The sequence below is a fragment of the Triplophysa dalaica genome, chromosome 9 (assembly GCF_015846415.1).
Source record: "Triplophysa dalaica isolate WHDGS20190420 chromosome 9, ASM1584641v1, whole genome shotgun sequence".
NCBI classification, from domain to species: domain Eukaryota; kingdom Metazoa; phylum Chordata; class Actinopteri; order Cypriniformes; family Nemacheilidae; genus Triplophysa; species Triplophysa dalaica.
In genome coordinates, this window is record NC_079550.1 from 2,588,607 (window position 1) to 2,601,980 (window position 13,374).

Sequence of the window (13,374 nt, forward strand, 5' to 3'; positions counted from 1 at the left end):
GCTGTGAATGAGACACATTGAATATAAGAAAAACAACTAAAGGCATATACCTGTAAAAACAAGACAAAAGTGAAAACAACAAAAAGCAGACACACAAATGCTCCACACACACAATATGCGTACATACTTAAAAACAGTGACATAGACGCACACACGCAAACACACTCGCACACACGCACAGTGAAAGCACACATTTGAGATAAAGGAGAGAGAACCACAGGTCAAATATTAAACGGACTATAAATTCTTATATGCAATATTCATTTTGTCTAACTTCTAAATTCTAAAGCAGCCCCCCCGGCCAGGCAAATAGTGCAAAACAATATGCAAACGGTGGCGAGCAACCCAAAACTCCAATCAGGGAAAAAAAACTCAGGAGAACCCAGGCCCAACCAGGGGATTCCAGCTCCCCTCTGGCAAAAGCTGCTGCCTCTGCACAAGCTCAACAGTGCTTGCACTACAAGGCTAAATAAAAAATAAATAAACTTACTAATAAGGTAAATTGTAGATTTAAGATTATCATTAACAACCTAATAGCATTTGAAGTGTTGTAGAAAAATCGTGCCAAGTTGCCGCGTCCTTCATCCAGCTCTGTCATCTCAGGTTTTGTCAGGTCACCGCTTCCCATTCTCAGCTCTGCCATCAGGTCTGGGCATGAACTGCATCCTGCGGTAACCTTGGAACAAAGAGACAAGACTAATAATAATAATAATAATAATAATGCATTTTATTTCATGGCGCCTTTCAGAACACCCAAGGTCACCTCACAAGCAATATACAGGTCACTACATAAAACAAAACACACAACAAACAAACAGCATATACATATAAAGTGCAATAAAGTCTCAATAAAACATGTTAAAAAGTTATAAAAAAGCCTGTTGAAAAAGATATGTCTTAAGACGCGTTTTAAAAGTCAACAAGCACTCGCTATTGCAAACATCAAGAGGAAGAGAGTTCCATAGGCGGGGAGCAGCATAACTGAAAGATCAGGCACCCATAGTAGTAAGTCGAATCCGAGGTACCACAAGAGAAATTGAGGATGAAGATCTGAGTGCACGTGAAGGAGTGTAAACATGAAGAAGTTGAGTAAGATATTGTGGTGCAAGATAATGAAGTGCCTTAGAGTTGAATTCAAGATCTTGCTACTCACTTATAGGTTTAACCGGAAGCCAGTGCAATTGCTGGAGAACTGGAGAAATGTGCTCAGTATAAGGTGTTCTAGAGAGAACACAAGCTGCAAAATTCTGAACCAATTGAAGCTTATGTAGCAATTTGGAGGGAATACCTGTGAGAAGAGCATTGCAGTAGTCGATACGTGAAGTGACTAGTGCGTGGATAAGAACTGCAGTATTACTATTTGAAAGAAAGGGCCGGAGACGGTTAATATTGCGCAGATGGAAATATGCAATCCGCGTGATATTGTTAATTTGAGCTTTAAAAGATAGTGTGCTATCCATGATGACACCCAAACTTTTAACCTGAGAGGAAGGACAGATTGCAGTATTGTCAACGTATAGAGAAACCATTAGATTTTGACACAACAGATCTATTGCCAATAAGCAGAGCCTCAGTTTTGTTGCCATTTACCTTCAAGAAGTTTGCTGAGAGCCAATCTTTAATTTCAGCTAAACAGCTTGACAAAGATGGCGGAGGAAAAGCTCCGGTGGGTTTGGTGTCATCCGCTTAACAAAGTTGGGTGTCATCCGCTTAACAGTGACAATGAATGTTATATTTCCTTATAATATAACCAAGAGGGAGCATATAGATAATGAAAAGAAGCGGGCCCAACACAGAACCCTGGGGATCACCAGTGGTGACTGTCGATATTCTTGAATTAAAACCTTTTAAATGAATACACTGACTGCGTCCAGATAGATATGACCTAAACCAAGACAGAGCAGTGCCAGTAATACCAATGGAAGCTAACCTGTCAAAAAGTATCTTATGTGAGACAGTATCAAAGGCAGCGCTCAAGTCAAGAAGGACAAGTATGGTTAGAAGCCCGGAGTCAGCTGCCAACAGTAGATCATTAGTTATTCTGACAAGAGCAGTCTCAGTACTACGGTGGGGACGAAAACCAGATTGGTAAAACAAGTTATTATTGGAGAGATGTTCATGAATATGAATTGCAACACACTTTTCTACTACCTTAGAAATAAATGGTAAATTTGAAATTGGACGGAAATTGTCAAAATTAAATGGATCACCCCATGGTTTCTTAAGTAAGGGTGTAATAATAGCAGATTTAAGAGATGGAGATACAAAACCAGAACCAAGTGAAGCGTGAACAATTTTTAGTAATCAACGGCAAAAGGGCTGGTAAACAAGCTTTCACTAAAGAAGTTGGTAGAGGATCTAACTGACAAGTCGAAGATTTAGATTTTTCAGGCCCACAATCTCTGAAGTGGTTGGAAGTTTAAAGTAGAGAAAACAGGGTTAGAAGGTGCGTGAGTGATAGACTGACAGGAGTCATTGTGGAGAGTACCAGTAAGTAGTTGCTGATGTACATTTTCAACCTTAGATGCAAAAAAGTAAAAATCGATCACATAAATCAGTGGAATACATATCGGATGGCAAAGAATCAGATGGTTTCAGAATATTGTTTACCACCAAAAAAAGAGACCTGGAGTTCCCATTGATAACTGTTGGAATAGTAATGGGATTTAGCTTTAGTCAGTGCATTTTTATAATTTTGAATATGTTCAGCATACATTTCTTTATAAACAAAAAGGCCAGACCTGAGATACAGCCGCTCTAACCTACAGCCTTTAGTTTTTAGTTCACGCAGTTCAGGTGTAAACCAAGGAGCTGAATGTACAAATGAAACAGTTCGAGTTTTCATAGGTGCGAATTCATCTAAAATCATGTTCAGTCCGTCATCATAATATTTTACCAGTTCATCAACAGTAGAGAAATCAGATTTACTGGAGAGGATGGCAAGTTCATCAGCAAAAGTAAGCAAATCAATGCTCTTAATATTCCGGAATGTAATCTGGCGACACAAATTTACCTTAAAGATGGCCAGTTTGGCACAAATGACACCAGAAAGTGATCTGATATGGATAGATCAGAATCAATACAATTAAAAGGTGTTATACCAGAGCAGCAAACAAGATCAAGAATATGCCCCTTAGTATGAGTGGGCAATGTGTTAAATTGTTGTATACCAAAGCAATCCAAACATGATACAAATTCACTTGTAAATGAATTGCTGACATCACCCAGAAGGATAACATTTGAAGATATGGAACATAAGTAAGTCAAGAGTTCAGATATTTCTGTTAAAAAGGCATTGTTGCTCTAATAAGGGCGGTTGATAGTTATGAGGATGGTAGGAATCGCATCATTAATTTTTAAGGCAATTGATTCAAAAGAGGAATATGTGGACAAAGTTAACTGAGATACTTTCAATTTCTCTTTGTAAAGTATTGCTAGCCAACCTCCCCTTCCAGTATCACGAGATTTACAAACATAGCTATATCCTGGGGGAACAGACTGGTTAAGATTAAAAAAGTCATCTGGTTTCTGCCATGTCTCAGTAAGACAGAAAAAGTCAAACTCACTGTCAGACAGTATATAACACACCAAGGGTCCTTTAGTGGAACGTGATCGTATATTAAGTAATCCAAAGGAAAAATTGGTTTTACCAGAATCGTTGCCAACCGATCTAGCCGGGTTGGTTAATACACTGTGATCGACAGCCCGTGTGAGCCTCCTCGGCGAGCGTGGTTTAGATGACCAAAACGACCATACATGACATGAGTCATCAACGTTATAACTTCGCCGAGACCCGCGATGTTTATATTTCCGACGTGGTATGTACACAATGTCCAAGGGAAGATGTAGAGCTGACAGAAGATTAAAAGGATGCAAACGGAGCTGAATAAGTTCCGCCACCGAATACTGGAGCATCGTCCATGCCACCGCGTGGTATGATGCAGAAAAGATGACCCAGATGTAGTTCATCCGCACCAGTAGCTCAGTGATCTTCATAGTTGAACTGCTTACCAAAGGTACGACGAAGAACAGTCAGTAACCGGCAGTGTAACCGGCAGTCAAACCGGCAACCGCAGAGAGCATCAACAGTCAATACGCAGGTAGATCAACCAACGTACAAACCATGGACTAACTGAGGATTTATATTTCGGAAGTGTAGTCTATGCAAGATTAAAAAGATGCGTTTTAAATCTAGATTTAAACTGACAGAGTGTGTCTGCCTCCCGGACAGTGCAGGGAAGAATATTCCAAAGTTTAGGTGCTAGATAAGAAAAGGATCTACCACCTGCACTTGATTTTGAAATTCTAGGTATTACCAACTGACAGGACGCCTGAGAGCGTAATGCACGTAGAGGATTGTAATACAATAGAAGTTCATTCAAATACTGCTGTGTAGACCATTTAGGGCTTTATAGGTAATAAGCAAGATCTTAAAGTTAATGCGATGCCTTATAGGTAACCACTGCAAGGTTGACAGGACCGGGGTTATATGCTCATACTTTTTTGTATGTGTAAGAACTCGAGCTGCCGCGTTTTGAACCAGTTGCAGTTTTTGTAATAGGCGTGCAGGGCAACTCAACTCAACTCTCAACTCAACTTTATTTATATAGCGCTTTTTACAATTTTCATTGTTACAAAGCAGCTGTACATGAGACACATTTAATACAAGTATGAATTCTAAAGCAGCCCCCCCGGCCAGGCAGATAGTGCAAAACAAATTTGCAAACGGTGGTGAGGAACCCAAAACTCCCATCGAGAAAAAAAACCTCAGGGGAACCCAGGCCCAACCAGGGCAACCACTTAAAAGTGCATTACAGTAATCTAGTCTTGATGTCATGAATGCATGAATTAATTTCTCTGCATCTGACAGTGACAGCATATGGCGTAGTTTATATATATTCTTAAAACGGAAAAATGCAATTTTACAGGTGTTGGCGACATGGCTCTCAAATCACAGATTACTATCGAATACAACGCCAAGATTCTTAGCTGACGACGAGGATTTTATGGAGCGTCTGTCAATAGTTAAGCAGTATTCTTGGTTGTTATGTATGCCGTTGTGTTTTGTACACTTCTGTTTTGTCCAAGTTCAGTTGTAAAAAATTGTTACTCATCCAGTTTTTTAAATCAACTATGCATTCCTTTATTCGATGGAACTGCTGGGTTTCATGAGGCTTCGAGGAAACTTGAGTATCATCAGCATAACAGTGAAAGCTAATTCCGTGTCGCTTTATTATATCTCCTAGAGGTAGCATATATAATGCGAAGAGCAGAGGCCCTAAGACTGAGCCCTGTGGTACACAGTACTGGACTTGCAATTTGCGGGACACATCATTGTTTATTGCTACAAGTTGAAAACGGTCAGATAAATACGACTTAAACCATTTCAATGCTATTCCATTAATGCCAAAGTACTTTTCGAGTCTGTGTAGGATTATGCTGTGGTCAATGGTGTCAAATGCACCACTAAGGTCTAGCAGCACCAGTAACGAAATACTGCCACGGTCAGACGCTAAAAGCAGATCATTTGCAACTATGATCAAAGCAGTCTCTGTACTGTGACATGCTCGAAAGTAGACAAATCAAAAAAGACTGGCTCATTTATATCCGTTAGTTTTTCTATTATTATTATTCTTTCTTCTTCTTCTGCAGTGGAAGTCTAGGATAGCCTAGGATAGGAATGTTAGGATAGGAAAGTTATGAAATTTGGCACACTGACAGAGGACAGTACAAACATTATCCACAGCAGACCTGGAGTCTCAAACTCCATAGTGCCATCAACACTTCAAAGTTCTATGACGTCATTAAAACTGTTTCTGCCTTTTTTATTATTTCAGAGATCTCAAACTCGTTCTAGACCGCTTGTCCAGTATTCTGTATGTAGCATCTAGAGACATTGCTGACAAAAAGTTATTAAAAGTTATTCGTCTGGCCCATCCGTTCTCGTGTAGCACGTCAACAAATTGGACGAGGAGCACGCCAAAATGGTTTTAAGACTGTATTTTTGTCAAACGTATAGATACAAAACTTGAAATATGTCATCAAGGTGTGGACCTGAGGTGACACTATTACCTCGACATATGAGAGTCAGGGACAGGATGCCATTTCAGTATGAGGCTATCGCCTCTTTGTGGGCCTGGTCTAAAGGCGCATCTATTAAGGTCATATGCTGTGCGGCTGGCTGGTCTTCGCAGAACACTTACGCCAGGTTCTTCAGGTTGAACGTGTCCTCTTTGGCGTATCAAGTCCTCCCGTTGAGTGCTGACCGGCCTAGCTGCTGATCGCTTATCCTGCACAGTTGTTAATGTGTTGCTGTTAGCTTTGTACTTTTGTGTATTTTTATGTTAAATGGGATCATATATCGCGAATACTAGTTTTTCTGTGTCTTTGTTGTGTTATAAGTTGCCCATTCATGTATTTAACACTTACAATTGCTAAAATATCTAAACAAATGTTCTGTTTATAATGGGGTTTATTGTCTTTGTTGAGTCGCAACGAGATAACACTGGTTGATCACTAATGGCAAATCTTTATAACGTCGTAAATAAAATGTATAACAGTTAACTATAGTTTTTAACTATAAGAGGCCTTACATTTCCATCTCACACTTGCAGTATGAGACCAATCACTATGCACTGGTTTACTGGCCAATCATAGCATACCTCGCTTTTCAAAGTGATGAGCTCTTTAAAAAATCTGCGCCTTTCAGAGAGGTGGGGGAAAGAGGAGATACAAACATGCTCACTATGTGGAACATACAGCATTTTCTACCATTAAATCGTGTATACACATTGCATAAAAAACAAACAATAAAATTCATTTTAGCTGTGTCATTTGACCCCTTTAAGGATTCCGTGCTGGCTCTTACTTTTGTGGTGCCTGCCCTGTCATAGTACAGCCTGCTCATTTCTTTGGCTTGGATATGCAAATTTACCATGAGCCTGAACTGTTGGCTTATGACTTATGAACCACACTACTTGTTTTCAGAGATGGCAACATTCTTGTGCTAAAGAAGGATTATAAACGTTTAACTGATGTAGCATCAGTGCTGTGTGCAAAAAAAAACATGGACATATAAAACGCTCATCATAAAAAAAAACAATCAAGCAGCTATAAATAGAAGCTAAAGGGGAAAACTTGACTTTACTGTTAATGACTTTTCCATCAATTTTCTGTGCTGTGCAGGACTTTACTTTGTGGAGAGCCCAATGAATGTGACCTCCTCTCTTGGGAAGCCAGTTGGGCTTCAGTGTACCCTGCGGGCGGAGAGCATTGACCAGGGGCCCCTGGATGTGCTCTGGCTCAGGAATGGACAGCCGCTGGAGTTTGGTGACACCAACCAGATGCAGGTGCCTGACGATGACAACAACTGGCTGGTTATCAGTAAACTCAGGTTAATTATCACACTGATGGGGAAAGTTACTTAAAAAATAGTTTCAGTATATTGAGTAAAAGCCTTTTCCATCGTAACTTTTATTATTATCTTACTGTAAACTTTCTGCTTACAGGATTGATGAGGTACAGCTCTCAGACATGGGTACCTATCAATGTGCTGCTTATTCTGTTTTAGAAGATTCATTATCTATTGAGGGACATATCCAACTAGAAGGTATGTATCACTTTTTATTGTTTTCAGTACCTAATCCCACGGGCGTGTCGAGGACTTTATACATGGGGTGACAAAGGGGACAAGAGCACAATGAGGGATGGCAATACCTACATTTATCAATCTTCATTTTCACAGTTGTAATGTAAGAATTAGGAATATAATGGATATTATTATAAATTATTGATCCCTATTTTAATCTGGCTCAGATTTTTTTGCAGTTGAGTAAATAGCTGTTTATGACAGACGGATCAATCGAGATCAGATTGACAGATGTAGTCCTCACCTTTTAGCATGCACCATGACTCTTGCTTGTCCAGCAGCGCACATTTTATGTATATCAAACGCATGTGATAGTTTTTATTGGAAAGCTAGTACAGATACTTTGTGGCCTCATTTGTGTCGAATAAGCGGCTTACAGCTTTAACGCTGTTAAAGAACTTTATCTTTACATTTTGCCTTACGCAGTGATTTAAATAAAAAAATGGCTATATGCGATAATGCGCTGCCATACTGAACACGCCGAGGTAAAGAGAGAGAGAAACAGATTGCATTTAGAACTCTATGATAGAAAAGCCTTGTAGTTAATCCGCGGGTCACACAAGCGTCTGAACAGTGGGGGGGCGTGTTCCGTACGGATCTCACAGATCAAGCAAAGTCCACTGGCCCATGAGCTTTCCTTTCATTATATCAGTAAACATGTTTTACTACTACTATTGCTTTGGTATATTTTAAGCGTGGAGATTTACATTCTTACGTACATGTCTCTCTCTCTGGAGAAGTGTGTTTTTCTTTCGACTCGACTTAAGTTATACTACCACTCCTGCCTGAAGATACATGCCGTGATCAGGCTGCTCAAACGCCGACCGACACTCGCCTCTATCAGAATATTAGCAATTTCTGATTTTGAGCAAAAATAACGCTCTCCACAAACCTAATACAAAAATTGTTTGTGCCTTACATTAGTTCCCAAGTCTGTATGGTCATTGTTGGGGTGGGAACTGAGGTGGCAAAGCTCATTTTTCGGTTGGCAGCTGCCACCCAGTTCCATCCCTGTGGACACGCCACTGCTTAAGCCGGTATGCTATTGTTTTTAAACAAATTTAAACAGAATATTTCACATACAAATGATCATTTTTTCAACCCAATGTTGTTCATATTTCATATTACCTTCTTTTTTTGTGAAACAGACTGTGCAGTTTTTGTAGCTTGTGTGGTGCTTGTCAGATTGTAGGTCTATAGTCAATAAATAAGCATTCTTATAGCCCTACAGTAAAGCAAGGCTCCACCAACACAGTATCATGGGTAAAATTGCAACAAAATAAAAAGGATAAATGCACCATGGAAATTTATATCCATTGGCCTGAAAGCCCACAGTTATGTCGGGCTTCACTCTGCTCCGCGAGCGCCATGTGAGCTTAGCTCAAGTTTATAGAAATGGATTTAAAAATGCTCGCCCTGCTCCACACATGTAAAAAAAAAAACACGGCGTCATATTAGAACACAAAATTTCAGATAAGACACTACTATCAGACAGACAAGTCAGATGAACATAAGATACTGTCAGACACTGGCAGTCAATAATGTGATCGGGCCAAGGAGATTACGTTTCCCTTCCCACTGATATTTCTTTTAAATGTTTCAACTTAAATTTTGCCTGTCCCTGTTTTAATTAAAAACTTTTCATTATAACAATGACTGACATGCCGCAACCACAATTCGTGACATTAGTATTTCAAGATTCTCAGAAAACCCAGATATAGTATTAAAGTTTGACGCTTTGCCACACCAAACTTGAACGTTGCTACGAAGCGAAAGGCAAAATAGTTTTGAACGGACTTGCATTTCCGTTCAGACGCCTTCGCATGTGTGTCAATTGAACTAAAACGTTTTGTGTTATCTCGGCATAAAACTGGATTAATTAATGTAGATATCAATGGATGATTTTCAAAGTCAGTTGTTGTTGTCTTCTGTGAGCTTTTGGAAAGTTTTGAAAGTTAGTGTTTTCATGGAGTCTTTTGGCAGCAAGAAAGTCAACTTTTTTTTAATCCTATATTTTTTTCAATTTCTCAGTAGACTTTGTAAGTCAACAAATCCAACCTTATATCATCTAAAACATTGCACCACATTAAAACTGAACTTACAATTTCAGCGAAAGTAATTGACCATTTTTTTAAAATAATTGTAACATGTAATTAGAACATTTTCTCACATATGTATCCATATGTATTGATCTATGATAGAAGGATGGTTAAAAGAAGAATGGCTGGATGATATACAGTATGTGTGGATATCCATCTAATATAGACAAATGTACAAACAATATCCATCTTTAGTTTATTGACAGAAAATTCCCAATGAATCCCACTCAGTTTTGCTATCATTGTATGGTAACGGTAGGTTCTAGAAACAAACTTTAAATGTTCATCGGTAGTAGATATGGTAAGTATATTGTTTGTGTTAATATAATTACAGTTTTTTATGATCGCTATGACAATTTTTTCAATACATTTAAATTTTTTGCTTAACTCTTAACTAGGGATGGGTACCGAAACTCGGTACTTTATCGGTCTCGGGGCTAAATTTTAAAATACCGAAGTATCGATAAGCTCTGACGTTAACGGTTCTGCTGTCGGTACTGGAGAAATTAAGAAAAACATTTCCTATTTCTTATTGCTAAATAAAAGTTAACTAGCATATTTTAACTGACCAACCATTTCTTATTTGCGATAATATTAAAGACATTTACCTGCATTTTTGTTATTCACAATCTCGCACGCGAAATGTCCGTCTGTCCAACACTACACAGAGTTCGTGCGCACACTACACAGAGCTCGCGCGCACACAACACAAAAGCTCGCGCTTAATAGAGTGACGATGGTAGAGCGAACCAAACGCTCTAAAGTCTGGTTACATTTTACTCGAGTGGATGCAGATAATGCTCATTTCAACAAGTGCAACAAGATTTTTGCTCGTAAGAGCACACATCTCTAAAGTGCATTATGTGCAGACGGATAAATGCAAAGTTTTCGACTGCCTGCTAGCTAATAGTTCATCGTCCACGTCCTCAGGTACGTATGCTAGCCTAGCAGTCTTTCTAAATAACCCCGACATAAACATTGCATAAGATTTCTTTAAATTAGTATGTAATAATTTAATAAACACACATCACATAAAAAATTGCCTACATATAAATCAGCAGTAGCCTAAATAAATCTTAAACATAAAAATGCTTTCACAGTACTGCATTTAAAATGGATGAATAATAATAAATTATGCTTAAGAAATTATAAAGCAGAGCTTACCTAAAAAATTAATTTGTAGCGATGAAATACACCGAGGCGTTCCCAGGCCAGCCGGGAGACATAGTCCCTCCAGCGTGTCCTAGGTCTTCCCCGGGGTCTTCTCCCGGTGGGACATGCCCGGAACACCTTCCTGGGAAGGCGTCCAGGGGGCATCCAGAAAAGATGCCCGAGCCACCTCAGCTGGCCCCTCTCGATGTGGAGGAGCAGCGGATCTACTCTGAGCTCCTCCCGAGTGACCGAGCTTCTCACCCTATCTCTAAGAGATCGCCCGGCCACCCTGCGGAGAAAGCTCATTTCGGCCACCTGTATCCGGGATCTTGTCCTTTCGGTCATGACCCACAGCTCATGACCATAGGTGAGAGTAGGAACGTAGTTTGACCGGTAAATCGAGAGCTTCGCCTCAGCTCCTTCTTCACCACGACAGACCGGTACAGCGACTGCATTACTGCAGAAGCTGCCCCGATCCGTCTGTCAATCTCCCGTTCCATCCTTCCCTCACTCGTGAACAAGACCCCAAATACTTGAACTCCTCCACTTGAGGCAGGAACTCTCCACCTACCTGAAGTGAGCAAGCCACCCTTTTCCGACTGAGAACCATGGCCTCAGATTTGGAGGTGCTGATTCTCATCCCAGCCGCTTCACACTCGGCTGCAAGCCGTCCAAGTGTATGCTGGAGGTCCTGGTCTGATGTGGCCAGCACGATGACATCATCCGCAAAGAGCAGAGATGAAATCGTGTGGTCCCCAAACCCGACACCCTCTGGCCCCTGGCTGCGCCTAGAAATTCTGTCCATAAAAATTATGAACAGAACCGGCGACAAAGGGCAGCCCTGCCGGAGTCCAACATGCACCGGGAACAAGTCTGACTTACTACCGGCAATGCGAACCAAGCTCCTGCTCAAGTCGTACAGGGACTGGATGGCCCTTAGCAAAGGGTCCCGAATCCCATACTCCCGGAGCACCCTCCACAAGATGCAGCGAGGGACACAGTCGAATGCCTTCTCCAAATCCACAAAACAGATGTGGATTGGTTGGGCAAACTCCCATGAACCCTCCAGCACCCTGGAGAGGGTATAGAGCTGGTCCAGTGTTCCACGACCGGGACGGAAACCACACTGTTCCTCCTGAATCCGTGCTTTATACATATTATGTCCCTATTTATCATAAGTACTAAATGCACAAACACACAAATGAAGGAAATATGTGCTACACTACACACATCATCACAAAAGAGAAGATCTCCAGCCACAACACATAATTGGAATACCATTTCTTTATTATTATTAAACAAAAACAACAATAAACACAAACAAATTTAGGACCACATGCATTTTATTTTAATTCTCTATGAATAATAGAAACGCCTGAAAACACATCTCTTCCGCCAACATCTGACTGATCTGTTCTGACTCTTTTCTTCTCTACTCTTTTCTTCTCTACTCTTAAAAAAAAAAAAAAAATGTATGAATGGTTCCGTATACTGTGTTAGGCTATATGAGACTAGTCTTCTTTTTGATTGCACTTATGCTTTTGTTGTACTTAATTTTGTTGTGCTGTCCTAATTGCTTCCATTATCTACCCCACTTGTAAGTCGCTTTGGATAAAAGCGTCTGCTAAATGACTAAATGTAAATGTAAATGTAAATAATAGGCGGGTATCAGTCATCTTTTACCTGCATTAAGATATGTTAGGTCAAAGAATGCAAAGAATAAGAATGTTTTAAATTGTGAAAAAAACTCCAGCTTTAGTTTTGTCTTTCATAAAAAAACACAACAAAAAGTACCGATAAGAGTACCGTTAAAGTACCGGATCGTTAAGTGGTATCGATAAAAGTAGTAGTACCGTTAAAACCTTAACGATACCCATCCCTACTCTTAACACAGTTAGCACAACATCTGTCTGTGCAGTCTATACAATTAATACATTTGAGGTTGCTTTGACACAAAATGCATGCAGTTAACACAAATTTAAAATGCTTGAACTTCTTTACACACAAGCTCAACCAAGACCAAAACAATGTAATTTTACTGCCAAATCTTTGTATGCTTTCACACTGCATGTCACATCAGTATTTCATGTGACGCATTCGCACGGGATGATTTTACCCAAATTTACAGAGTTATTTCCCGGATGTGATGGCAAGGCTTTGCGTATAGTCTGTATAGCCTATAGTTGTATTGCGTTTAATGATATATGACCGTACCTTTTAGCATTTGAGCAGCATCGTGAACAGGACAAAAGATCACCCCGATTGTGGGTCTCAAATGTAATGAGAGTTTCCATGATAAATAAACAAACGGGAGACTCCCGGTAACTTATGGATATCACCCACCACCCAAAATAATACCAAAACACTTAAAAACAGGCTCCATTATTCGCAAACGGTGGATAAAACCTTGAAAAATGTTATATGAGCCCACCAAATCACATAGATTCCGATTCTCAGGGGCTTAAGATCACAGAC

At 40.0% G+C, this 13,374-nt stretch overlaps 1 protein-coding gene across 4 annotated transcripts in view; it reads left to right on the forward strand.

Annotated features, from left to right (window-relative positions):
• The window catches only part of LOC130428323 (tyrosine-protein kinase receptor UFO), a 114,960-nt gene that overhangs the window by 6,448 nt on the left and 95,138 nt on the right, over window positions 1-13,374 (forward strand). For all 4 annotated transcript variants that reach the window (XM_056756244.1, XM_056756243.1, XM_056756245.1 and 1 more), the window contains 2 exons: window positions 7,186-7,393; window positions 7,509-7,609. In XM_056756244.1, the coding sequence (XP_056612222.1) occupies window positions 7,186-7,393; window positions 7,509-7,609 (309 nt within the window). The remainder of the gene's footprint in view (window positions 1-7,185; window positions 7,394-7,508; window positions 7,610-13,374) is intronic.